The sequence below is a fragment of the Candoia aspera genome, chromosome 3 (genome assembly GCF_035149785.1).
Source record: "Candoia aspera isolate rCanAsp1 chromosome 3, rCanAsp1.hap2, whole genome shotgun sequence".
In the NCBI taxonomy this organism is placed as follows: Eukaryota; Metazoa; Chordata; class Lepidosauria; order Squamata; family Boidae; genus Candoia; species Candoia aspera.
The window spans coordinates 92794107-92819720 of record NC_086155.1 but is presented as its reverse complement, the minus strand read 5'-3'; the positions used below and the strand labels follow the sequence as shown (position 1 = coordinate 92819720).

At 42.0% G+C, this 25614-nt stretch overlaps 1 protein-coding gene across 2 annotated transcripts in view; it reads left to right on the top strand.

Moving 5' to 3' along the window:
- CLCC1 (chloride channel CLIC like 1) overlaps positions 1-25614 on the top strand; it is a 45486-nt gene that overhangs the window by 1631 nt on the left and 18241 nt on the right. Inside the window, exons 2-7 of one of the 2 annotated variants that reach the window (XM_063298371.1) lie at positions 5062-5196; positions 5936-6049; positions 14834-14944; positions 15992-16213; positions 16772-16912; positions 18937-19042. In XM_063298371.1, the coding sequence (XP_063154441.1) occupies positions 5062-5196; positions 5936-6049; positions 14834-14944; positions 15992-16213; positions 16772-16912; positions 18937-19042 (829 nt within the window). The remainder of the gene's footprint in view (positions 1-5061; positions 5197-5935; positions 6050-14833; positions 14945-15991; positions 16214-16771; positions 16913-18936; positions 19043-25614) is intronic. The other variant, XM_063298372.1, reaches the window with a different exon arrangement.

The window sequence follows — 25614 nt, the reverse complement described above, 5'->3', positions numbered from 1 at the left end:
ACTGCTGAAGGTAGCTGAAAGACCCATAGCCCAGTCCCTGGGTGAGCAGTCCCGGCCCATTTTTGCCTGGCCAGCAAGAATGAGGGCATGGAGCAGCTCTCTTTCTCTTCCCAGGAAATGGGACTATGGAGAAAAAGGGCAGTCCAAGTTTTCATCAACTCCCTGAAGAAGGAACGTTTAGACTAAGACTATTGGTGGGGAAAAGGTCATTCTAAAGTGCCCCGTGGCACTCAGTGCATGCTCTTTGGAGCCTCTGCAATTTGTATAATCTCTTCCTCCGGCTGGAACGTTTTTCACCCCAGGCTTGCGAAAACCAAGAGTTACCAGTAGCTTTGTTTTGTTTTCTAAGTGTGTCTGTGCATGCACATATTTTTTTTGTCTGCTTGTGTGTCTGAACCCTCTGTTGTGTTCTCTCAGGAAGATTCTCTGGGCTACTATAGCTGCCCATTGGCCCTTAAGGCCCTGCTTCCACAGTTTGCTCCCTTGATAGAAAAACAGCCAAGGACAGCTGCTTGAGAAGCATTAAGAAATATTAAGGTTACTGCTAGAACCCCTTTATTTATAGGAAAGAACTATTGCAGGAGATGAGGGGAGCAAATGTAAGGACAGCTGCCATGCTTGCAGCTATGCCTGATTTCTATAACTGAATGCCTGTCATGTTCACTGTTTCAATGTAGTTTATACATCGTAACGTTTCACATGCCATGGCACTGACGTGCGTTTCTGTTTGGGAGGGAGCTGCTGTGAGACCTTGTACCAAGCTCTGTATGTGAAATCAGGACAATGGAATGTGTTTGGGTTATTTTCTCTGTTCAAGGACTTTTCCCGCAGACCATAAGAAACCGTTAGGAGCACCTGGGATTGTGGACTTGAGAAGATTCTATGGGGGGAGGGATTTCGTTTGCACCGAGGGTTTTTAGTTTGAATTTGCCGTGCTTTCATCATTCTCGGCTTTCTTTGCGATCCTGCATACTATTCTTCAATAAATCAGATATCTGTGAAACCCTGCTTATGAGTCTGATATCCATTAGAATAGGCAATCCTTACAATGCCTTGTTTGTAAGAAAGTTGATGATTGATAACTGTATGTACTGTAGATTGGAAGTTTGAGAAAGTGCTATGCTCTAGAAGGGACCAGAAAAGATGGTCTGAGTAGGAAGGAAGGAAGAGGAAAGTTTGTACTTTATATGGTCAGTAATAAGAAGGATTAAGAAATGTGATTCAGAGAGCTTGAAGGTATGTGTTGTGTGTCTGGATCTGATTGATTGTTGCACTTGGGTCTGAGTTTGTCTGGTCTAGTGGTTAAGGCAATGGGCTAGAAACCAGGAGACTGAGAGTTCTAGTCCCGCCTTAGGCATGAAAGCCGGCTGGGTGACCTTGGGCCAGTCCCTCTCTCTCAGACCAACCCACCTCACAGGGTTGTTGTTGTGGGGAAAACAGGAGGAGGAAAGAGTATTAGGTATGCTCACTGTCTTGAGCTATGTATAAAATAATAAAGGCGGGATAGAAAATAAATAAAATAAAAACATAAATGTGAAGGAATTCTAGCAAAGAAAAAAAGAAAAAAAACAGGTATGAAGTTTAACATGCTTCTGTTCAGTGAAGATTAAAATCTAATGAAGCATGTGCTTTGGAACAACTTGCCACTGCAAAGGAGGTGACAAATCATTGCTAAATGTGTGTACCAATCTTTCTTCCTGTAAGGATTGCCTATTCTAAAACACTCTCAGACTCACAAGCAAGTGCTAAATAAAATCTGGTTTATTTGAGAATAGTATGCAAGTACAAAGAAAGCTGAGAATGGGAAAAGCGTGCCAAATGCAAACTAAAAAAACCCTCGGTACAAACGAGATCCCTCCCCCCGTAGAATCTTCCCAGGCTCACAATCCCAGGTGCTCCCAACGGCTTCTGATGGTGCGGTGGAAAAGTCCTTGAGCAGAGCACATAACCCAAACACATTCCATTGAAATGAACATAGATACAGAGCTTGGCACAAGGATTCACAGCAGCTCCCTCCCAAACAGAAACGCGTCAGCACCATGGCATGTGAAACGTTACGATGTACAGTGCACATTGAAACAGTGAACATGACACTTCCTTTATCTTGAAGCCAAGGAAAGGAAGGCAAACGATTTTTTTTAAGAGAGCCAGTTTGGTGTAGAGATTAGGGGCACCGGGGTAAAAACTGGGAAAATTGAATTCTAGTCTTAACTTTGCAAAGCAGCCAACTGGGTGACTCTGGGCCAGTCATTTTCTCTCAGCCTTAGGAAGGAGGTACTGGCAAGCCACTTCTGAAAAACCTTGCCAAGAAAACTGTAGGGACTCATCCAGGCATTTGCCAGGAGTCAAAATTGAGTTGAAATGTACAAGGAAGGTTGGGGGAGAAGCCCCCAGCCTAATGTTTTTTCAGAAAAAAAGTGTCATCAAAAGTTTCCTACTCTTATTGTTTTGAGGCTTTAGTTCCCTGAAAAGAAAAGCCCTGAAGCAATACCCTTCTTTTTCACTCCGTCCTGCCCCAAAGAGTGCTTTGCATTCCCTTTGTATTTGTAAAATATTCTCATCTTAAAGGTTCCCTGTGCCTCCTGCTCCTGTGTGTGTGCCTGGGCGCGCATCCCTGCCTTCTTGTGCCTGCCTCTTGCTAATTTCTGCCCCCCCCCCCCCGTTCCTAAGCAGCTCCATCTTTGCTCTTTGTTTGACCCTACTTGTTAATGCTTCAGATATGCAAATGAAAGGTTGTGAATGGTTTTCCTCTACCAAGTCCCAGTTTCTCTGAGCTACACCTAATGACTTCAACCTCACAACTTGGGAGAGGGGGGACGCTTGTTTTGCCAGGTAAACTTCTTCCCCAGCCAACCAGATCTCCATAATCCAATCACAAAAGATTCCTTCCAAGGTGAACGTTCCAAGCTAGGAGACAAAGCCACAGCGCCGCGGGGAACCCAGACGACCAGGACAGGAAACACCAACAGCAGGGGGCCAAACCACAGAGCACCCCCTCTCTGAAATCTGGGAAACTACTGTACACTTTTCTCAAATTCCTAGGGGGCGGGAACACCTTTGCATAGCAATGGCCTAGCTCTCCTGTATAAAGGCTTATGGGGGAAATACTAGTGTGGCCACCCTCAACAACACGCTTACTCTGTATTTCGTGTTCTCGGAGAATAAACCTTCAACCTCTGTTCCAGCAACTGCCTGTGTCTTTTCATTCCCGGCTCGGGACGAACCCTGGTAAGAATTCCTTCTAACAGTTCTATAAATACAAAGTTCTATAAATTTGTCTTGAACCTTTCATTTAGGAGTTCCAGGTGGTGTATGTAGTGCTCCTTCCTCTTATATTTCTCCACAACAACCCTGAAAGTAGTTATAGCTGAGAGAGTGTGACTGATGAGGTCATCCAGTGAACTTTCCATGGCTGAGGGTTGACTTGAAACTGGCTCTCTTATACAGGTAGTCCTCTATTAGCATCTGCCTCGTTTAGTGACCATTCACAGTTATGACAGTAATGAAAAAATAACTTTATACCCATCCTTGCATTTATGACTTTCACAGATCTGTAAAGCAAAGGAAAGCTGAAGTAAGATAATAGGCACAGGCATGGTTTCACTTAGCGACTGCTTCACTTAACAACCAAGTTGCCGGTCCCAACTGTGGTCACTAAATTAGGACTACTTGTATGCACACAAGATTGCATTACTGTTTTTTTCTCTTTATCCATCCCAACTTGGGGGTCTTCACGGAGGAACAGCATTTCTATGGTGTCCTGTGAACAAGGGCAGGACTGGCTGGGGATGATGGGAAATATACTATACTCCAATTTACTTGGAAGGTACCGGATTGCGGAAAAGTTTCATAAATTCTCTTCTGCATTCCACTTGGCATGTTCATAGTTTCACAATTTTGGGATACCTGTAACCTGCAACCTGGAAAGATTTATCCATAGCATTTATCCACGTATTGGTTTCTTCATCTTTATACCACTTAGGTATTGTGACCATATGTCCTTTATTACAAAAGACAGTCCTTTATTTCAGAAAGCTGTACTTTAGATTTATTTTAATTATTTATTTTCTTGGTTTCTCTCTTGAATTTTCCTTTGTAAAGCAAAGTTATAAACAATTATTTTTTTATCCTCATGAACCTCTTTCAGATTTGCCCCTTTTTCAGGTTTGTCCTTTATTTTTTCCAAGAAAATATGGTCACTGTACACATTGATAACAATTTTCTTATTATATTTTCTTATTTTATAGTCTTAGCACAAATAGGATTTTTAATAACTCTTTGAAAGTAGTATGATTTTATCTTTTTTTGATTACTAATGAATAGCCGGGCTTATCTATACAACTTAGCAGAGAAGAAAATACATTAGTGTTATTACTTCATCACACAGAAAACTCACTTAGGAGTTGGAACTTCTGTTCTAAAGTCCCCCACAACATCTATTCTGAGAAGTTTATTTTGTAAGATTAATTATAGATAACAGATGATGAAACAAGCATAAACCTTACTGATGCAAATGCATCCAGTCCAGCAGATTGTAATTATTTTACTGATAGAAAGTAATATTTATTACAGGGGAAAAGAGAGCAAACTCTCTTCTGCTCTTTTTCTTCTCAATTGTTGTGGTTGGCTTACCTTTCCCTTTGCACGATTTAAATAAAGGGGGGAAAAAAGTAAAGTAATCTACCCTAAGCTCTTTAAATGAATTCAGGATGCTAATTGATCATGAAAATGTAAAATGTTTAATCATTTCCCTTTCAACTAGAGAAACCAAATATGGGGTTGTGTGATGCTCAGTGTTATTCATTCATCAGCATTGTGGAAATGAGTAGGGGGTGGATTCTTCCCTGTTCAGCCTCCCATATTTGCCAGAAGGATAAAACCAAGATAGTTTGTATAAATAAGTACACGAATAAGTACTCCTCTTTTGAGCAGAGGTTGGGTCATGTGATGCTTGGGGATAGCTTGTTGACAATTCAATTACTTGGAGAATATTGAGCACTAGATGGTTGAGTTTGCCCTAGGAATCTTGCATTTAAAATCATCCATTGTGCTTCGTGACAGAGGATGCTGGTTTATTTGCTCCTGTCTGCAGTCCTGCTGATAGGAAGGATTGAAGCTCAGAACGATGATTGGATTGATCCAACAGACATGCTGAATTATGATGCAGCATCAGGAACAATGAGAAAGCCTGATAAGGTAAGCATGGAAATATTCTTTCTTTACTCTGCAAATTCAAGGTGCTATTCAGTCATTTCTTTAGGGTTAAGGTTAGGAATTGTTTACCTTATATAAGTTAGATATCTGGAATACCTCCTTTTTTCAGGCAAATAGTTATCAAATTCATGAACCTAGAGATGAGCTTTGATGTTTCCACCAAAAAACAGTTTTGCAGATCCTAAGGATCCACAGCATAATACAAAAAAAGAGGATCTGAAGAAAGTAGGGTTTAATTGATGTTGAAGGCTTCCATTCCTATTTTTAAAAAATGAAAATAGCTCTGGTCCCATAAATCATGTGTACATTAATGCCCTCACTTGAGATTCTATGTGGACAGAAACGTTTCTGTACATATTATCATTTTGAGCAGCCTCTCTGCACAATAGTCACACCCCATTCAAATAGTTGTCCCTGCTATCAGGAGAAAAAAGATTGCACAGTTCCTGGCTGTGTAGAACTTTTGGTGAACATCAGTGAACTGTGGAGGATAGTCAACATCATAAGAGATCTCAGTATGATCATAATGTACCAAATCATTTAACCAACATTGGTTTAGTGATCGATTTGCTATTCATATACTCAGTATATGAAATCAGTATAAACTTTTGTTGATTTCTATGTTGATGTCTAACTGTATATTTTTGTAGAAATACTGTAAGCAAAATGAAGCAGGTACATTGATCAATAGTAGAAATATAACAAATGATTAAAATTGCAGCAAGTGAATCAAGATGATTTGGAAAAAAGGAGAGTGCCAAAAACAGAAGTGGCAGAAGAAAATATTGTGGAGGTTTCCAGATGCCAAACAAAACTAGATTCTCTAATTTATCAGGTTAGTTTGCATGTATGCTGTTTTACTATGTATATTTGTAATAAAATATTGCTTGCCTGTAATTTGAATAAATTCTGACCTTGTTAAAATATTATTTTGACATTACTAGATAATCTGCCACATTTGTAAAAGTAGTTGGTATTAATGCTCATGGGTAATTTCAACTAGACTCCTACTCTGCTTAAATCAACTGAAGTTTTTTTAATATATATTTTTGTTAGACATTTCGAAGTAAGTATTGACACAGCAAAGAAAAAGAACAAAGAAAAGGGATGAGTAGTAATAGTACATACTTTTTTCTAGTGTGGCTTATCAGTACTTCTAATCAGTGACATCATCAGTGACATCATCAAAGTAAACAACCCCATGTAGTGGTTATGTCACCAGGTCATGACCCTAAGCGGAAATGACATGCCCAGCCCCCAACCCCTGGATATTATGTGCGTAGCCCTGCTCCCCAGATGTGATGTGCACAATCCTCCCCTCATGTGGTGCAGGACTCGCAAGGTCATAACCCTAGCCGGATATGACGCGTGGGACCTAACCCCATCAAGAAAAGCGTGGGTCGCGAGGTCGTAACCCTAATCAGATAAGGCGTGTTGAACCTAGCCCATCAAGAAAGGTGTGGCGGTCAGGGCCCTGGGTACGTGATTAGATTAACCCCTAGCCTGATTCTATGGGCATTGAAAGCCAAAACAGCTAAGTAAAGTGAACAGAGGCCTAGGCAGCCCTGTATTTTTGGGAAACAAACTCTTACTTTGTGCCCTGTGCCCTGTGAACTAAAAAATAATAGCCTAATTATGCTTTTAATTTTTGTGTAGTGCTAAAAATCAGTGCCTCGAATACTGGAAAATGATCCCCTAAAAGACAGCCCCGGCCTGCGTTTGACCCCCTTTTTTAAAATCACTTCCTCAAAAGCAGGAAAAAAAGCCCTTTTAAAACCACAGCCAGCTTCTACCTTTGTAAAAAGCCTAAAGGCGCGTATTTTGCCAATTGTACCCTCAAATCCGCATGTACACGTAAGTGTTTGAAGCACGACCTTAATAAAATTTATTCCGCGCCTACGGCAAAAGACAAGGAATATTAACGGGAATTAAAATACAAGCAACAAGCAACCAGGCAGCAAGTATCCAGTCGTGGTACTTATTATGGGTACATGTCAGGAAAACATGATAAAAACCTGTCCATGAAGCAAGTCGACATGGCTGTCACGGCAAGATGCTTATACGCTTCATAAACCTGCAAGAATTAATTTTCCTAGAAATAAAACAGTGGTGTCTGGCTTAGATCAGCAATGGCAGGCCGACCTCATAGATGTCTCCAAATTTTCTAAGGAAAACCATGGAAAAAAGTACATCTTAACAGTTATTGACGTGTTATCTAAATATGCTTGGGCCTCCCCTTTATCTGACAAGTCAGGGAGAGAAGTCGCAGCCGCCTTCCAGAATATCTTTGAAACAGGACGTGCACCCCAAAAAATACAAACGGATGCTGGTAAAGAGTTCGTAAATATTCCTCTGAAGAAACTTCTAGCGTGTTATGGCATTCACCGTTTTGTCACTCATAGTGAGACTAAAGCAGCCATTATAGAGAGGTTTAACCGTACCCTAAAAAATAAACTCTGGAGATATTTTATAGCTAGAAATACCCATCAGTACATCAACATTTTGCCTACTATTCTTCAGGGGTACAATAACACTCACCGTCGTAGCATTGGGACTGCTCCTAACACCGTAAATTTATCTAACAAAAGGGAGGTTTGGATGAGGCTGTATGGGGAAGCTTTAAAAAGTAAAAGAAAGAAAAAATGTCTTAAGGTGGGTGATCATGTCAGGGTATCCAGACTGAAGGGTAAGTTTGAAAAGGGCTATCAGCAAACCTGTATGGATGAAATATTCATTGTCAAAGAACTGGGGACAAGTGGGGAAAGAGTGGTGTATAGATTAAATGATTACACAGGTGATCCTGTAAAGGGGTCTCTTTACTCTGAGGAACTCCAAAAGGTTCCTGCTGACCAACAACGCATATACAGAATAGAAAAAGTTATCCAAAAAAGAGGGTGGAGGAGACACAGAGAGCTTCTAGTCAAATGGGCTGGGTGGCCAGAGAAGTTCAACAGTTGGGTTAAGGAGACTGAAGTACAATGTCTTTGATATGGCGGGGTTTTACATCACCCTTCCCAGCAATGCATCAGCATCAATTTTTCCCCAAAACAAAAATTCTAATTTTACTATTCAATTAGCGAAATCATTGGATCTCCCAGGGCCATGGGAAGTAGGGCTAGCAGAGATACAGTACCTGCATAGTTGGCACACATTAACTTCTCCAGGATATTTTGAAATTGCTAACGAGAGAAAGAGATGGCATTTTTCTTTGAGAAGTGGGTACTACACCAGCATCCAACAACTGTTAGAAAATACGAACAAGCTTATATCAAATGCCAAGGGTGGACCTAAGAGAACCCTGAAGTATGATTCGGTGGCTCAAAAAATTAATCTTAAAGGAGATGAACCACGTACCGTTCTAGTTAGCGGAGGACTTGGACATCTGTTAGGCATGTTCCCCGGATTCAGCACCTTATATGTTTACACAGACATTGTAGAGCACCAGATAGTGGGTGACTTCTATGTGCCATTACTGCGCTGTGTGCCTGTGCAGGGGCAAGACAATGATTTCATCACAATGACCTATGACCGCCCACATTATATACCGGTCAGCAAGCATCACATCGATACCATTACTGTAGAAATCAAAACCGACCAGGACAAAAACGTGCATTTTTATCACGGGAAGGTGATTGTCAAGCTTCATTTTAGGCCTCAGAAAAGTGAAGGATGGTTGTAATCAAGGAGCATGGGAGCCCTCACTACGTGGCTTACTACAGGCACAAGCCGGTAGCGGCCTTGCAGGCTTCCGAGGAGCCCCCATCGTGTACGGGACAGGTTTAGGAGGACTGTTCCGTGGACTTTTTCGAAAAACAATGCCTTTTTTGAGGCAACGATTAGAAATCATTAAGCCGCATGTGAAAGCTGCTGCCAAAAACATTGCCAGAGATGTCGCAGGGGGCGTCTTGTATCCCGTGTTGTTGAGAGGGGGCAGGAGGGGTCGGGGATGTTCGTAGCCAGGAAGAATTACACATTGGGTCTGCCTACTCCGTTTAAAAAGAGGAGACTTGTGAAAAAGCCCCGTCATACCAAGAGGAGACGTGCACAGAAGAGGAAGCCCTGTGACAAGCAAGACATATTCTAATGCAAAATGGTTTTCATCCACGAGGCATCACAGGAGTGTGTTAAGTCAGAACTGGATCTTTTTCAACTGGCGCCTACACAGACCAGTATTGAAAACAGCACTTATGTCGAGATCCCTCCTTTATCTGCACTATCACCTAACGCGCCCTTGGAATTTTTTATCACGGGGCGTGGCGAGCATTACACGTATTTAAACAACACCCTGCTGTATGTGAGTTGCAAGATTGTAAAGGCTGACGGTACAGATATCGATGATGGTGCAAGGGTGGCCCTGACCAACTACCCCATAGCATCGCTGTTTAACCAATTGGATGTTACCCTGGGAGACTGGCTCATTACACAGAGCCATCATTGCTGTTCTTACCAGGCCATGATTGAACTGATTCTGAACTTTGGCGGTGACGCATTGGGAATCCAATTTACAGCTGGCAGGTTTTACAAAGATGATTCGGAGCTCATGGAGAGCACTCTGCTGACAGCTGCAGGCAACTCCGGTTTCAGAACGAGAGCAAGACACACGGCCGGTAGTGGTAAATGGGACCTGCTTGGGGCTTTGCATAGCAATCTGTTTTTTCAAGACAAGCTGCTAATTAATGGGGTTGATGTGAAAGTCAAACTCACAAGAATCAGAAATGAATTTTGCCTGATGAAGGATGGCAATGAGAATTACAAAGTGCAGCTCCTGGCGGCATCTCTCTTTGTAAAACGTGTAAAAGTAGCAGCAGGAGTACGCCTGGGCCAAGCAGAAGCTTTGCTTACCTCCAGTGCCAAATACCCCATTGATCGAGTGGGGATGAAGGTTTACAGCATTCCTGCAGGCAGCCTTGTGTGTAATCAGGAAAACCTATTTCTGGGCCAGCTACCTAAACAATTAGTAACCGGGTTTGTGGACAATGCATCTTTTAGTGGGAATTATGAAAGAAACCTGTTCAGTTTTCAGCACTGCAATGTCAATTTTTGTGCCCTGCACTGTGATGGCGAGCAGATCCGTGCAAAACCTCTTCAGCCTGATTACAAGCACGGTCTTTTTGTGAGAGAGTACATGCAGATGGTGCAAGCAACGGGCAAAGGCATGAAAGACAGACCTCTGTTAATTAGCCGGGAAGAGTTTAGCCAGGGGTATACTTTGTATTGTTCTGACTTGAGTCCTGATCAGGGGTGCTCTGAGCACTATTCTTTGATCAGGAATGGTAACCTCAGAGCTGAAATCAGATTTGCACAACCCCTCCCCAACACCATCAACATGATTCTCTATGCAATATTTGAAAACTTATTGAAATAAGTCACATAAGGAATGTGTAATGGTTGCCTATTCTAAAACACCATCAGACTCATGAGTAGGATCACAAAGATATCTGATTTATTAAAGAATAGTATGCAGGATCACAAAGAAAGCTGAGAATGAACAACGCGCGCCAAATGCAAACTAAAAAACCCTCGGTACAAACGAGATCCCTCCCCCCGTAGAATCTTCCCAGGCTCACAATCCCAGGTGCTCCCAACGGCTTCTGATGGTGCGGTGGAAAAGTCCTTGAGCAGAGCACATAACCCAAACACATTCCATTGAAATGAACATAGATACAGAGCTTGGCACAAGGTTTCACAGCAGCTCCCTCCCAACAGAAACGCGCGTCAGCACCATGGCATGTGAAACGTTACGATGTACAGTGCACATTGAAACAGTGAACATGACAGAATGTGCTTTTTGATTATATGTGAGAATGGACACCCTGCAGCTCCTCCGTTTGTTCTCTGGAAACCCTGGCTTTCTAGGGGTCTACCCTTGTGACCTGCTACCCCGGAGACAAATCTCCAAAAGGCCTTTTGGATTAATTGTAAATACCCAGGATTCGTCTCTGCCTTGTTTGTATCCTCTCCAGGTACACGACCTCTGGGCTCTGCGTATTTATTGAGTTTATCCATGTTGCTGGCTGAGATTCTGACAGGGGCCAATCTGTACTGGTAACACTATCTGGGGAGTCTGTAAGAAGTCCACCTCCATGCATTTTTGCTTTTTTGCAGGACGGTTCTGGTTAAACAAACAAACAAACAGAAAAAGGGTTTCAGCAATGCTCCTAATAATGTAATACCAAGACCATTAGTTTCTAAAAAGTGGTTTGCAGTTGGATAAAATGCTAGATATTTTACCTCCTAACAGCATTCGTGCTGCGTGGCTTGTGGAAGGCTGAGGGTCCATAATGTCCTGAACCCCTTGTGAATCTGCAGACTTTGTAAAGGATGCAAAGAGCCAGTCTTCCTTGCATTCTGAAGGAAAAGAAAAATCACAGAGGGTCAGAATTGCTGCAGAAATGCTTATAAGAATCTAAATGTATGAAAGTATGAAAGAAAAATACCTTCCTATGCCCTCAGGCATTCTGAGTCTGACAATTCATACTAGTGAAAGAAAACAAGCAAGCAGACAAGAGTGTTATAAATCCATTTTGCATCTAAGAGGGCTCATGTTTCAAAAATTAGCCATAAAATTACTTACATTAGTGTAATGATTCTGAAAAGGGTCTTCTTAGCTGCCACTGAAAAAGTGTCTTCTTAGTGGGGTGAATGACGCTGGAGGTGCGGGTATGTCAGAAACCAGCAAACGTGACTGGATCAGCATGGGCCCTACTTTATACACGTTGATGATGTCACAAACTAATCACATCAGAGGCAGTGAGTTCTTCACTACTTTTGCAAAACCAGATAACCCAACCTCACCAGGGAGCCCCATTTGAATAGCTGATGTGTCAAACTAATCATATCAGAGGTGGTGAGTTCTTCACACCTTTTGCAAAACTGGACAGCCCAACCTCACCAGGAAGCCCCATTTGAATAATATCCCCATGCTAGGCTGAATTCTTAACACCTTTTTTGCAAAACCAGATATCCCCACCCCACATCAGGAAACCCGACTGAATTATATCGCACGAGCTTTGATTAAATTGTATCTCTGTGTTTACCAGCTGACAAGGTTAAACAGGGGTCAGTAAAAGAAAAAACATAACACATCTTTCACGTGATTTGTAAAACACATTTTATTATAAAATTCATAGGGTGAATGTTAACAGTTTCTTGTAATTGATTTCTGTTACATTCTGGCATATGTACCTCTTCAGAGATACTGGCAATTCAGCTTCAATCTTTGACATTAATGAAAGCGGTTTGGTGTTCTTCCTGATACATTGTATGAATGTCTTGAGCTCGCCAAGGGTGTCCTGGGTGAAATATAATTTATCCACTTTGTCAGAAATAGTGATGATGATCCAGAGAATGTGAGGAATAGAAAGTCTAAAGCATAAGCTGTTAATAAGTTCTGTTTCACTGGTTCCATCCACATGGTCTTCATCTGATTGTAGTCACCCCATTAAACAATGATGTAATATTTTAATGACACACGCTTTCAGAATCTGATGCATGCTAACATTTTGAGACTGCTGTTTCTAAAACAGGAAATAAGGTAGAATTAGGATAGCTGTTTCAACTAATCAAAATACTATTTTCTTAATTTTTATATTTACTTACCATTTGTTGTTTTGCAGAACCTGCAATTACAAAGCTTTATAAGTTCATTCTCCTCAAGGAGGGCACATGTCCTTTTCTTATTCTATGCCCACGCTTGGGAGGTTTGGGGTCCAAATTTACACCAAACAAATCTCCATCATTTGCCATCTTCAAAATTCAGGTCTTTTATTTTTCAAAAGACTGCTGGATTTAAACTGGTAGCTGTTCAGGCCTGTCTGCACAAACTCCCCTGTCCCTGCAAAGACATGTCAATGAGGCTTGCGCATGCCCTGTCGCATGTCCAGAATCGCAGGGGGCCTGACATACCCGGGCATGTCCTGAACAAGGTCTAACCTCTTTTTTTACTAGTAGACACAAACACGCATGCCTGGAATCGCGGTCCTGACATGTACCCATAATAAGTATTACGACCGGATGTTTGCTGCCTGGTTGCTTGTTGCTTGTGAGTATTTTAATTCCCGTTAATATTCCTTGTCTTTTGCCGTAGGCGCGGAATAAATTTTATTAAGGTCGTGCTTCAAACACTTACGTGTACATGCGGATTTGAGGGTACAATTGGCAAAATACGCGCCTTTAGACTTTTTACAAAGGTAGAAGCCGGCTGTGGTTTTAAAAGAGCTTTTTTTCCTGCTTTCGAGGAAGTGATTTTTAAAAAAGGGGGTCAAACGCAGGCCGGGGCTGTCTTTTAGGGGATCATTTTCCAGTATTCGAGGCACTGATTTTTAGCACTACACAAAAATTAAAAGCATAATTAGGCTATTATTTTTTAGTTCACAGGGCACAGGGCACAAAGTAAGAGTTTGTTTCCCAAAAATACAGGGCTGCCTAGGCCTCTGTTCACTTTACTTAGCTGTTTTGGCTTTCAATGCCCATAGAATCAGGCTAGGGATTAATCTAATCACATACCCAGGGCCCTGACTGCCACACCTTTCTTGATGGGCTAGGTTCAACACGCCTTATCTGATTAGGGTTACGACCTCGCGACCCACACTTTTCTTGATGGGATTAGGTCCCACGCGTCATATCCAGCTAGGGTTATGACCTTGCAAGTCCTGCACCACGTGAGGGGAGAATTATGCACATCACATCTGGGGAGCAGGGCTACGCATGTTATATCCGGGGGTTGGGCGCTGGGCACGTCACTTCCACGTAGGGTCATGACCTGGTGACGCAAGCACTACGTGGGTTTGTTTACTTTGATGAGGTCACTGATGACATCACTCTGATTAAAAGTACTGATAAGCCACACTAGAAAAAAATATGTACTATTACTACTGGAATGAAACAAAAAATACAAATGAATAAACAAGGGATTTACAAATATCATAGAGTTTATAATTTTACAGTATATCATTAGTCAATTGTGAATAACTGAAGCCTAAAAATCGCTATTAAGTCTGAACAAAGCATAAAAATCAAGAACCATAGGCAGCACAATGTAAATCACAAAATTATGAATGAAAGTAAATTCTATCTATCCATATTACTAAAAATCTGCTCTAATTTAGAAATCCTATAAAATTGAAATACAGATTTTATGCCAAAAGAAACCCAAATTTTGGATGTGATACAAATCCATGTATGAAATTGTAATCTCAAAATGGTTTTCAACTTGAATTAAATTCTGTGTTAGATTTACTCTTAAGATATAAAGTTAGTCTGGTATTAAAGCATATTCCCACAATTTGGTTAGTCATTCTTCCACAGATAGGATCAAACATCCTTTCCAAGGAAAGTCCTATACTATCCTTGCAGCAATTCTCATGTACAAAGCTAATTCAGTATACTTTGAAGGAATATATGCTTCATATAATTGTACTATATAGTTTAGTAAAATTTAATCAAAATATCTCAGGTTGAAATTCCAATATTATGATTTGTTTCATTCTGGTATGAATAATTTTCCAGAATTGTTGAGCTTTACAGTATTACCACCAGGTGTGAAAGAATGATCAGACCTGCTTATTACATTTCCATCGATTTATACAAGAGGTAATATTGGAGGGCTTTATTTTTGCAGCTTGAAGAATATGAAAAAAAATATAAAACAAAGTTATATGAAAGCATCAGCATTCATGTTTTTAGAAGATTCTTGAATAAGATTTTAAACGAAGTTGGAAGACTTGGCCTAGTGAGTATCTGAAAATCAATTAAGAATTTTGAGCCCTTTTATTGTTATGTATGTTCTCTCATTAAAAACCACTGCTAAAGTATCCAGTACAACCAGTACATGAGTTTGAGCAACTAACTGCCCAACCATTTATATTTCCATTTCTTTATTTTCCCATTTTAAAAATATAATTGGACTATCTGACAAATTAAATTGCATATATCAGTCAAGAAACAAGCTATAAAAGTAGCTGAGAGGGATTGTTTGAAATGGCCTTGGTTTGCTTGATTTACATGTGTAGCAATTTGAGATAAAATTGATCTTTTCTTAATATAATATAGTCTTGGGCCTGGGGCTTTCCTGACTATGTATGATATGGATCTCTATGATCAATTACTTGGGATGATGCTGATGCCATAAAGTGGATATAGAAAACATTTTTGGGTGATGGACACTTTTGGAATCCTGTGATCATGTGAGTGAACTCAGAAAGTAGTTGCCAAGCGAAGGTTCTTACCTATTTACAGGTTGCTGCTGTGGTGAGCTTGGCAAGTCAGGAAAGTATTAGAAGGTGAACTCAAGCTTGTAACCTCACTCAAGAGAACTGCTGAGTGGCTGAGCTGTAGCTACTCACCATGTTTATCATCTAGACTTGCCTATAATGCCTGGGTGGGGCCCAGAGGTATTCCTGTAAATGTAAATGATCCTGGAGGCTGTCACTTTGCTTGGCTTCATGGTAATTTCTCATTTACATTTTTGCATTTACAATTAAAATAATCGTTAAAAAGTTCTGAATGCTTTCAGGGCACATTTAGCTGGTGCCTGCTACAACATCCAAACTCTGCTGTGATTGGGGATAATAGTTTAGCATCTTTAGTGTTCAGAGTGTTTTGTAGCCAGAGGCCTCCGGAGGCTAGTCCTGAATAACTATTCTTGGCCCATTGAAATGCGACCCAGTCAGGATCTAGCTTACCCTGACTGACCAGCTATAATTGCTTAGTATGCTACTTATTCTTGGTCCTTGCAAAATAATTTTGGTTGCTTTGATTATTTTGTGTTTTCTTTTAGCCCAGTGATAATACCAGAGAAGTGAATTATGATGCTGAGATCATCCTCACCAGACAATCAGTTGGTGAAATAAACAAGTTCCTTAAGGGAGAAGGCTGGAAATCTGCTTCTCTAGATGAAGCTGTTAACACTATTTTGATTAATTTTAAACCTCATGATTATGAAGCATGGAAATGGAAGTTTGAGGACACATTTGGGATTGATCCATATAATGTGTTCATGGTAAGGGAAGCTTTCTCAAATACAAATGTCTTATGAATTGTAAATCTCATAGCATGAGTAACAAAATGGCTACGTTCATGCACATAACACTAAATTAGTTTTAATGATGAACAAACTAATAGAAATACACATCATGCTAAGTGGAAATCAAACAAACCACACACTAATAATAGGAGAACCAAGCTAATTTTATGTGATTTTTCTACTAATGATGGAGCACCTCATTTTTTTTTGTACATTTCTTCAAAAATTAACAAGAAAGACAGAACTGTCTGGTTTACAAGCCAGATAATCCTCTTGTCACAAGTAGTCTCCTACTCAGTTCTATAGGATTCCTGATTATTATGCTGTCTATTTGGGAGCACAGAAACCAAGTGATATGAAGCATCCATCAGTTTATGATGCATTATTACAAGTTATACAAGATGAAGATAAATCATACTTATTTAAATTCAGTTTATTCAGCATATTTTTAATCACAAGGCAGAAATGCGTCTATTGGAATTAATAAATGTTCACCAACTATATTCTTATATTCTTGGTTTTTTTCTCCAAAAGATACTTTTGTGTTTAGCATGCATCTCAGTCATTATTGCAACAGAATTATGGACGCGTATTGGTTGGTTTACTCAGCTGAAGCGTCTTATATTCATCAGTTTTCTCATCAGTTTTGGATGGAACTGGGTGTTCTTATACAAGGTAAACAACTCTATTTATTTGGAAAGAGTGGGGAGGTGGATGTTTGGCCTTAAAAGAAAACTTGCGTGTTGTGGTGCTCACTGTTTAATTGTATAGTCTCAGCAATACAGGTAGGTCTCAATTAGTGCTGATAATGTATCCCACCAAATGTCACTATTCAAAGTGATATTTCTATGGAAAATAGGGTAATTGGTTCCGGCTTGACCGAAATATGTAATTAAAATTTTTACATACAAAGTTTTTTATGTTTGTTAGTGAAATATAATAGTAAAAGATTAAAAGAATATACTTAAAATTTAAATTTATTTTTAACAAAGTCAGAGTGATTATTTAGAATTTTCTGTTTTTATTTTGCCTTCTATATCATTCCTAAAGGTAAGCTTACACTGACAAAAACATCTTTGTCATGTAATGGAGTGGTAGAAAGACTGTTAGTTAGACCACCTTTCAGTTATTTTTTATGTGATTTTACTGTTTTTTATTGCTTTCTAATGGATTAAACCTGCCATGAGATCTTCTAGGTAGAACTTATAAATATTTTAAAATAAATAAGTCAACAAAAGACAAGCTGAAGGATAAACCCATATCCAAAGCATACCTGCTATCTCCTGTGTTCTTCTGTAGTTCGTCAAAATGAGTCTTCTTTTTGACCTTTCCTCGAACGGAACCTTCCTTTTCACCATTTTGCACACATGACAATTAGCGTCTAAAACGCCAATGGCATCTGCACATGTGCTAGCCTCACGTTAACTGAATTTTGGCTCACATTAAACAGGACCTGGTATCAATTTATAATTTGCATTAAATTGAAAATCACACTATTTGCACTTGCATTAATTGTGACCTACCTGTATTCTGAGTAAACTACCATTTTTGAACTGAGATACTTATTTTGCTACATACATTTTGGGTTTTATTCAATAGGCAGTTACAGGCAGTAGGCAGTGTAAGCAACAGGGCTGCTTCAAGATTTGACTGATCTGTGCTTGCTTGTTAAAATGTAGAGATTGGGTATGTTTGGAAACCTAATGTTTATCTCCCTGCCTCCAAAATGGTAACTAAAAGCGTAATAATTTTCACTTTGGTTTTTAGTAAACTGAAGTGGCCACTTCAGATCCTAACAGACTATGAAGTTGGTTTGCTTCAACAAGACATAAATGGTTCTGGCATTTGCATAGTTCTAATTCCATAATTATGTTTTGTTTAGAAATGTGTTTTGTTCATAAATGATTTAATAAAAAGCTTCTGCCCTAAAATAACTGTCAGGCTTTGTTTAGCGGTACAGATGTGATAATTTTGCTCTACAAAGTAAGCTCGCCAGGTGACGTTAGCCTAGTCAGTGGCAGCCCAACCAAACTCACAGGTTGTTGGGGGGGGGGGAATTGGAGGAGAGAGAATGATCTACACCACTTTGAGTTCCTGAAGGAAAGGCATGGGATATATAAACCTGAATAAATTCTTAGTAGCTGGTGACCTACCCCAAATGGATACTGCTGCTGAGCCTATGTAAGGACATCCATCCTAACAGTGGATAGAGGACCTCCTCTGCTGCTTACATGAACAGCTTTTGCTGATGGGGGAAAGGTATAAGGAATACCTAAGACACGATCTTCTTTTTATATCTTCTTTTTTTTTCTTGCTTTTCCTCAAGTTTTATCTTATTTTCACACCAGTTAGTCTTAAGGGTTCAGGGGCTTTGGGGTCTTACTTGTTTATTTCTTGCATACGGCATTTCTGAAATTGGAAGAGGGGTACTTCCCTCCTAGGAGGATGTGGGGAGAGACCTCATAATTTGCATAGCCTTGTTGGTAGGTGGAAAAGGCCCCGCCTACTCATTCCGGCCTTCTCTCCAAGCCTTGCAGACAAGGAACCTCCCAGGACTCCAATTTCCATGTTCTGTTATTAGTCTCAATAGTGATTAATTTGCATTGGAGGTGTTTCCTTTTAAGGCGCTTTTTAAAAGAAAGACTAAAAAAAATAAAATAGATCCAGTGATTTTATTCAAGAATGGTTGAATCCTTTAGTTTTTGTTGCAGAAGGCCTTTGCTCAGCATCAGTCTGAAGTGGCAAAGATGGGAAATTTTGATAAAGTCTGTGCGGAGAAGATTCAATGGACAGACGGTCTTTGGGGTGAGTAGCTTGCCACTTCTGTTCTGCTGCTGTAACCTTTTCGTGCCTGACTTTTTTTAGAAAATACTAAAGTTTTTGTCATTATACTGCTTTTTCTCCCACCGAAGCTCAAAGCAAGTATATGAAAACGAAAAATTACAATAAAACCATCAAATGATAAATGGGACAACAAAATGAACAAGAAGCCATAGTTGAAAGAAATCTCATTTTTAAAAAGTGATTTGAAAGGAAAACAGGCCAGCCTTGGACCCTGGAATGTCTAATTGCTTTATTGGGGGAAAAGTCATTTGGGCAGATAATCAGATAATCTTCTGAGATACTTTTCAATGCCCTGATGGAAAATTTAGCTAACTAGATCTACAGTTTTGAAAAGAATTTACAAACATTTTGGCAGGACCAATTAATACTTGGATGTCTTCAAATCCCGAAGCCTTTTACTTCCAGTTACGCCTCAGTTGCCAGAGAAGACCCCTTCCTCCAAGGGTCTTATTTAGGAGGGTGCCTCTTCCATTAGCTTGAGAGCTGTCAGCCATTCAAGATAGTCTAGACAAGAAGCACCAACCATGAGTACTAACACTACCTTTGTTCTCAGGTTACAGTAACAGAATCTTGCAAGTCTGAGAGCCCTTCTCCCCTCCTTTCCTTTTACTTTCCAGAAAACTAGTGGGGGAGGTCCCTTTTGAGATGCTTCCCACACCCCTTCTCCTTCTGTGGGCTGAGATACCTTTTGCATGACAGTTGTCTAGACTGCCGCTCTTCCTCCTGTCTCCCAAGGTCATTCCCACATATCATTACAAGAGCTGTGCCTGGCTTTTCAGTCTGGGACCAGGATCTATTGGAGGGCTCTTTAAGGGATGAAATTGGCCTTGCTTACTCTGGGATGGGAGGGCTCTATGTGCTACAAAGGGGATGCTGATTGGCCACACTTTTTGTACACATAGTCTAATTGTCAGTCTAAAATTCTCTTTCATGGTCATTCTACTGAATTCATGGTTGGATCTAGCATAAATGGATAAATCATGTCTGTAATTCCATAGCCTGCAAATAGCTGAGGAAGCTTTCGTGAAATGATCAGAAATGCTGTACTTCTCTGAGGAAGTTGAGGTCTTTATAGAATTATCCATCATATCTGCTTCCCCATGCCTTTCTTTTCCATGTTATGCTGCCTTTTTGAACATGTAATTTTTGAAATAGAGTTAAATGTAAATACTTGGCATTTGGCAGCAGCAGAACCGAGGTTTAGACCCCTAGGTCACTCCAGATGAGTAACGGGGCAGGACAGCTGTTGTTTTTTTACATAATTAATGCTGTGTAGCTTTATAGTCCATCATTTCCAGGAAATATAAAATCATCCAACATAAGAAGTTCAATATTTATTATTATCGAATCTGATAGTGAAGCACTAGAAAACTACAGTACAGTACATTTCTTTGTTTGATTTTTTTTTTTTTTTTTTTTTTTTTTTTTAGATAAGAAATTCCAATATTTCATTCGTTAGTTTTATATAACTTGGTAACCTGTGTCAATTTAAAAACTGTGATTATTAAAATCCAAATAGTATATATAAATATCAATAGCAGTAATCAGCACAATTGATGGCTGAAAGTGAAGAGGAACTGAGGAGCCTTATGATGAAGGTGAAAGAAGAAAGTGCAAAAGCTGGTTTGCAGCTAAACCTCAAAAAAACCAAGATTATGGCAACCAGCTTGATTGATAACTGGCAAATAGAGGGAGAAAATGTAGAAGCAGTGAAAGACTTTGTATTCCTAGGTGCAAAGATTACTGCAGATGCTGACTGCAGTCAGGAAATCAGAAGACGCTTAATCCTTGGAAGAAGAGCAATGACAAATCTCGATAAAATAGTTAAGAGCAGAGACATCACACTGACAACAAAGGCCCGCATAGTTAAAGCAATGGTGTTCCCTGTAGTAACATATGGCTGCGAGAGTTGGACCATAAGGAAGGCTGAGCGAAGGAAGATCGATGCTTTTGAACTGTGGTGTTGGAGGAAAATTCTGAGAGTGCCTTGGACTGCAAGAAGATCCAACCAGTCCATCCTCCAGGAAATAAAGCCAGACTGCTCACTTGAGGGAATGATATTAAAGGCCAAACTGAAATACTTTGGCCACATCATGAGAAGACAGGACACCCTGGAGAAGATGCTGATGCTAGGGAGAGTGGAGGGCAAAAGGAAGAGGGGCCGACCAAGGGCAAGATGGATGGATGATATTCTAGAGGTGACGGACTCGTCCCTGGGGGAGCTGGGGGTGTTGACGACCGACAGGAAGCTCTGGTGTGGGCTGGTCCATGAAGTCACGAAGAGTCGGAAGCGACTAAACGAATAAACAACAAAAATCAGCACAATATAAATCATGGAGTAAGAAAAAGATTAAAGTAATTTCTGTCTGAATAGTGAAAGAGTTATCTTTACTTAACATCACAACTGATAATTGAAAATTAGAATATTAAGACATCTGCAGAAGAATGGCTAATTGTGGGAGTACACCTTGATTTCCAAGATAACTTAAAGTGTCTGCTGTTATATTGTTCCAGCTCCATGAATAAATATTTTTAAATAGATATTTTTTATTGTCCTATCTTTATATAGTCACTTCCCAGATATTTAACCTGAGAAAGACTGTACAGGTAGTCCTTGCTTAATGACCACAATTGGAACTGCAATTTTGGTCGCTAAGCAGTGCGGTCGTTAAGCAAATCCAACCTGATTTTACGACCATTTTTGCAGTAGTCATTGTGTGAATCACATCGTCCTAAACGAATCACACGGTTCTTTGTTGATTTTGCTTGCCGGAAGCCGGCTGGGAAGGTTGGAAATGGCGATCATGTGACCACGGGACACTGTGACAGTCATAGATGCAAACTGGTTGCCAAGCGCTTGAATCGTGATGACATAACCATGGAACATTGTGATGGATGTAAGTGTGAGGACCTATTGCAAGTCGGGTTTTTAAGTGTTGTCGTAAGTCTGAACCATCGCTAAACGAATGGTTGTTAAGTGAGGACTACCTGTACTTATTATGACAAATGTAGAATTTTCTTTCTTTGCTGCCATTTGTTGATTGTCTAATTTTTTCTGGCCCAGATTAATAGCCCAAGTCTTCTGCCTGCAACTTTTGCTTCAGCCACATATCTCCTGTGGAATTTTAATTTAAGTATCTGGGATATATCTAATTTTGTAAATACACTTTAAAATACTTGAACTTGTTGTTGTTTATTCGTTTAGTCGCTTCCGACTCTTCGTAACTTCATGGACCGGCCCACGCCAGAGCTTCCTGTCGGTCGTCAACACCCCCAGCTCCCCAGGGCCGAGTCCGTCACCTCTAGAATATCATCTATCCATCTTGCCCTTGGTCGGCCCCTTTTCCTTTTGCCTTCCACTCTCCCTAGCATCAGCACCTTCTCCAGGGTGTCCTGTCTTCTCATTATGTGGCCAAAGTATTTCAGTTTTGCCTTTAATATCATTCCCTCAAGTGAGCAGTCTGGCTTTATTTCCTGGAGGATGGACTGGTTTGATCTTCTGGCAGTCCAAGGCACTCTCAGAATTTTCCTCCAACACCACAGTTAAAAAGCATCGATCTTCCTTCTCTCAGCCTTCCTTATGGTCCAGCTCTCGCAGCCATACGTTACTACGGGGAACACCATTGCTTTAACTATGCGGGCCTTTGTTGTCAGTGTGATGTCTCTGCTCTTAACTACTTTATCGAGATTTGTCATTGCTCTTCTCCCAAGGATTAAGCATCTTCTGATTTCCTGACTGCAGTCAGCATCTGCAGTAATCTGTCATGATCACCGTTGCAATGCTTGTTACATCGCAATGGCTCGCATGACAATATAGGGAAATGGGTCCCTGGTGGATTAAGGCAAAGGCAACTGTGAAACACAAAAGAAAGCAACAGGTGCAGGAAACTAAGTATCAACCGAGACCGGTGGCACGGAAGACAGCAATACAAAGTTGCCAACAAGCAATTGACTAACAACAAGAGAGGTGCGCCCGAGCTATCAAAAGATTAAGAGCCTGATTGCCTGGCAATGAATCATTACCAATCAGGAAGGCGATCGAGGCGACGCCCGGGGCGCAGGGGGGGCTGAACGACCTCTCACCTGACAGGGACGAAACCGATGGGACTCGTGGGATGCGCCTGGAATAAGGTGGGGTGGAGCGCTGACCGGTGCGGGCTATTTAAATCCTGTTCCGGCGCGCTCCCCTCACTCTCAGCTTTTTAAAGGCATGCACTCTGTTTCTCAATAAAGTCAGAACCTAAGCTTACGCTAGTGTCTGTGTATTTACTGGTTAGCAGGCAGAGCCTGACATAAAGCTGAGAGTCACAAAAACGAACCTCGCCAGTCTCCACCGGGAAAAAAATTTTCTGCGGGAGAAAACACCGGCGATGACGGAACCAGGGACAGCCATGGAGTTGGCGCTTCACACCAGAGGCGCGAAGGATGCAACGGAAGAGGGGGAGACGACCCGACAGCTGCTAGAGGCGGCACACCCGAGATGGGACACGGGCTCCCTGCCCACACCGCACCCCAGTTCCAGACCTGGAGTTCCAGCCCAGACTGGAGAGCCCCGACGGAAGACGAAGTCGGGGGCCAACAACTCTTCACGTGGGACGGCAGAGCAGGACCCCGGACGGGGACATCCTACGCCACCTGGAGACTCCCCTACCCCCAAACGCCCGAGCAAGGAGTCGCAGGACTGCTGATCGGGCAGCAACCGGCAGCACCGAGGACGGACGACCCTGTCACACCAGACAGGGTCAGAGCCCTGGAAGCCAAGGTACGAGCCCTGGAACACATGCTCTAGTCCATGGCATCGATGGTGAGCGAGCTCACAAAGACTGCTGCTGCACAGGGGGCAAGAGGGGATCGGGGCATCCTACCCACCCCATCGACAACCACGAGAGGAAGGGGCCAAGCACGGGACTCTTTCGCAGGGCTTCGTGGTCCCAGCCCGGTGGGGGTCATCCCTAACCACTCACAGGTGGGGGTCTTGCAAGTTGGGGGATTCGCCAAGGACTTCCCCGTGAAATTTGACGGAGACCCCACGAACCTGTCATTTTTCCTGACGAACGCCAGGAACTACATGGCCCAGTATGGACATTGCTTCGAGACGGAAGCGTCCAAAATCTCGGTAGTGGCAACGAAACTCAAAGGCAGGGCTGCAGATTGGTATGTCCAGTTGTCAGAGTCCAGAGCCCCAGCCCTGGCCACTTTTCACAACTTCCTAGCCGCGCTCAAGCAATACTTCGAAGACCCCCTGGCAAAGGAAAGGGCCAAGAGTACCCTTAAAGGACTTCGCCAAAGGAAAAAAGCAGTGGCAGACTACGCTCTCGAGTTCAAGGTCCTGGCGGGTAAAATCCTGGAATGGTCTGAGGCCACCTTGATCAACATGTTCAAGGATGGCCTCAACCGTGAGGTGCTACAATGGGCACTCTATAGGGATGACCCCGACTCCCTACACGGGTGGATTTGTCTGGCCGGTAAGGCTGAGCACGCCCAGCATACCTTCCTGCTGGCAACCAAGAACGACAGAAACCCCCCCCCCCCAGTGGGAGAGGACCAGTCCCACAGTTGGGCCCGACCTGGGACGCAGAGCAACAACGGCGGTTTGCCCGCGGGTAATGTGCCAGGTGTGGGAAGACGGGCCACCGGGCAGCTGAATGCTTCAAGGACAGGATGATGGATCGCCCGCCCAGACCAACACAGAAGGCGTTCAACTGTCCCTTGGGCTCCTTCCAGTACAAGGTACTGCCTTTCGGTCTTGTGGGGGCCCCGGGGGTCTTCATGCAACTCATCAATGAGGTGCTGCATGAACATCTGTTCAAGGGTGTACTAGTTTACCTAGACGATGTCCTAATCTACACAAGGACTCAGAGGGAACACGAGAGATTAGTGAGACAAGTTCTCACTAAGCTCCGGAAAGCCAAACTCTATGCTAAGCTGTCCAAGTGCGAATTCCACAAGGCGCGCTTGGACTACTTAGGGTACAGAATCTCTGACAAGGGCATAGAGATGGACCCCGTGAAGGTTCAGGCAGTTTTGAGCTGGGAACGCCCACGCACCAGGCGCCAGCTTCAAAGCTTCCTTGGGTTCGCGAACTTCTATAGGTCCTTTGCGAGGGGGTTCGTGGAAATTGCCCTGCCCTTGACTGATCTATTGAAGACCAAAGGTGTCGGGGAGACGCGCAAGGTCAAAAACCCAGGGGCCATACTTAATTGGACTCCCGCCTGTCAAACCGCTTTCGACAGACTGAAAGCGCTGTTCACAGCGGAGCCAATCCTGTCCCACCCTGACCCCGAACGGCCTTTTGTGGTGCAGGTGGATGCCTCTGACTTTTCAATTGGGGCTATCCTACTGCAGAAGGATTCCGCCAGAATCCTGAAGCCCTGTGCCTATCTCTCCAGGAAATTTTCCGAAACAGAGAGGCGCTGGCACGTGTGGGAGAAGGAGGCATTTGCGGTTAAAGCAGCACTGGAGGCTTGGCGCCACCTTTTGAAAGGGGCGACTTGCCCATTCGAGGTCTGGACAGACCACCCGCAACCTCGAGG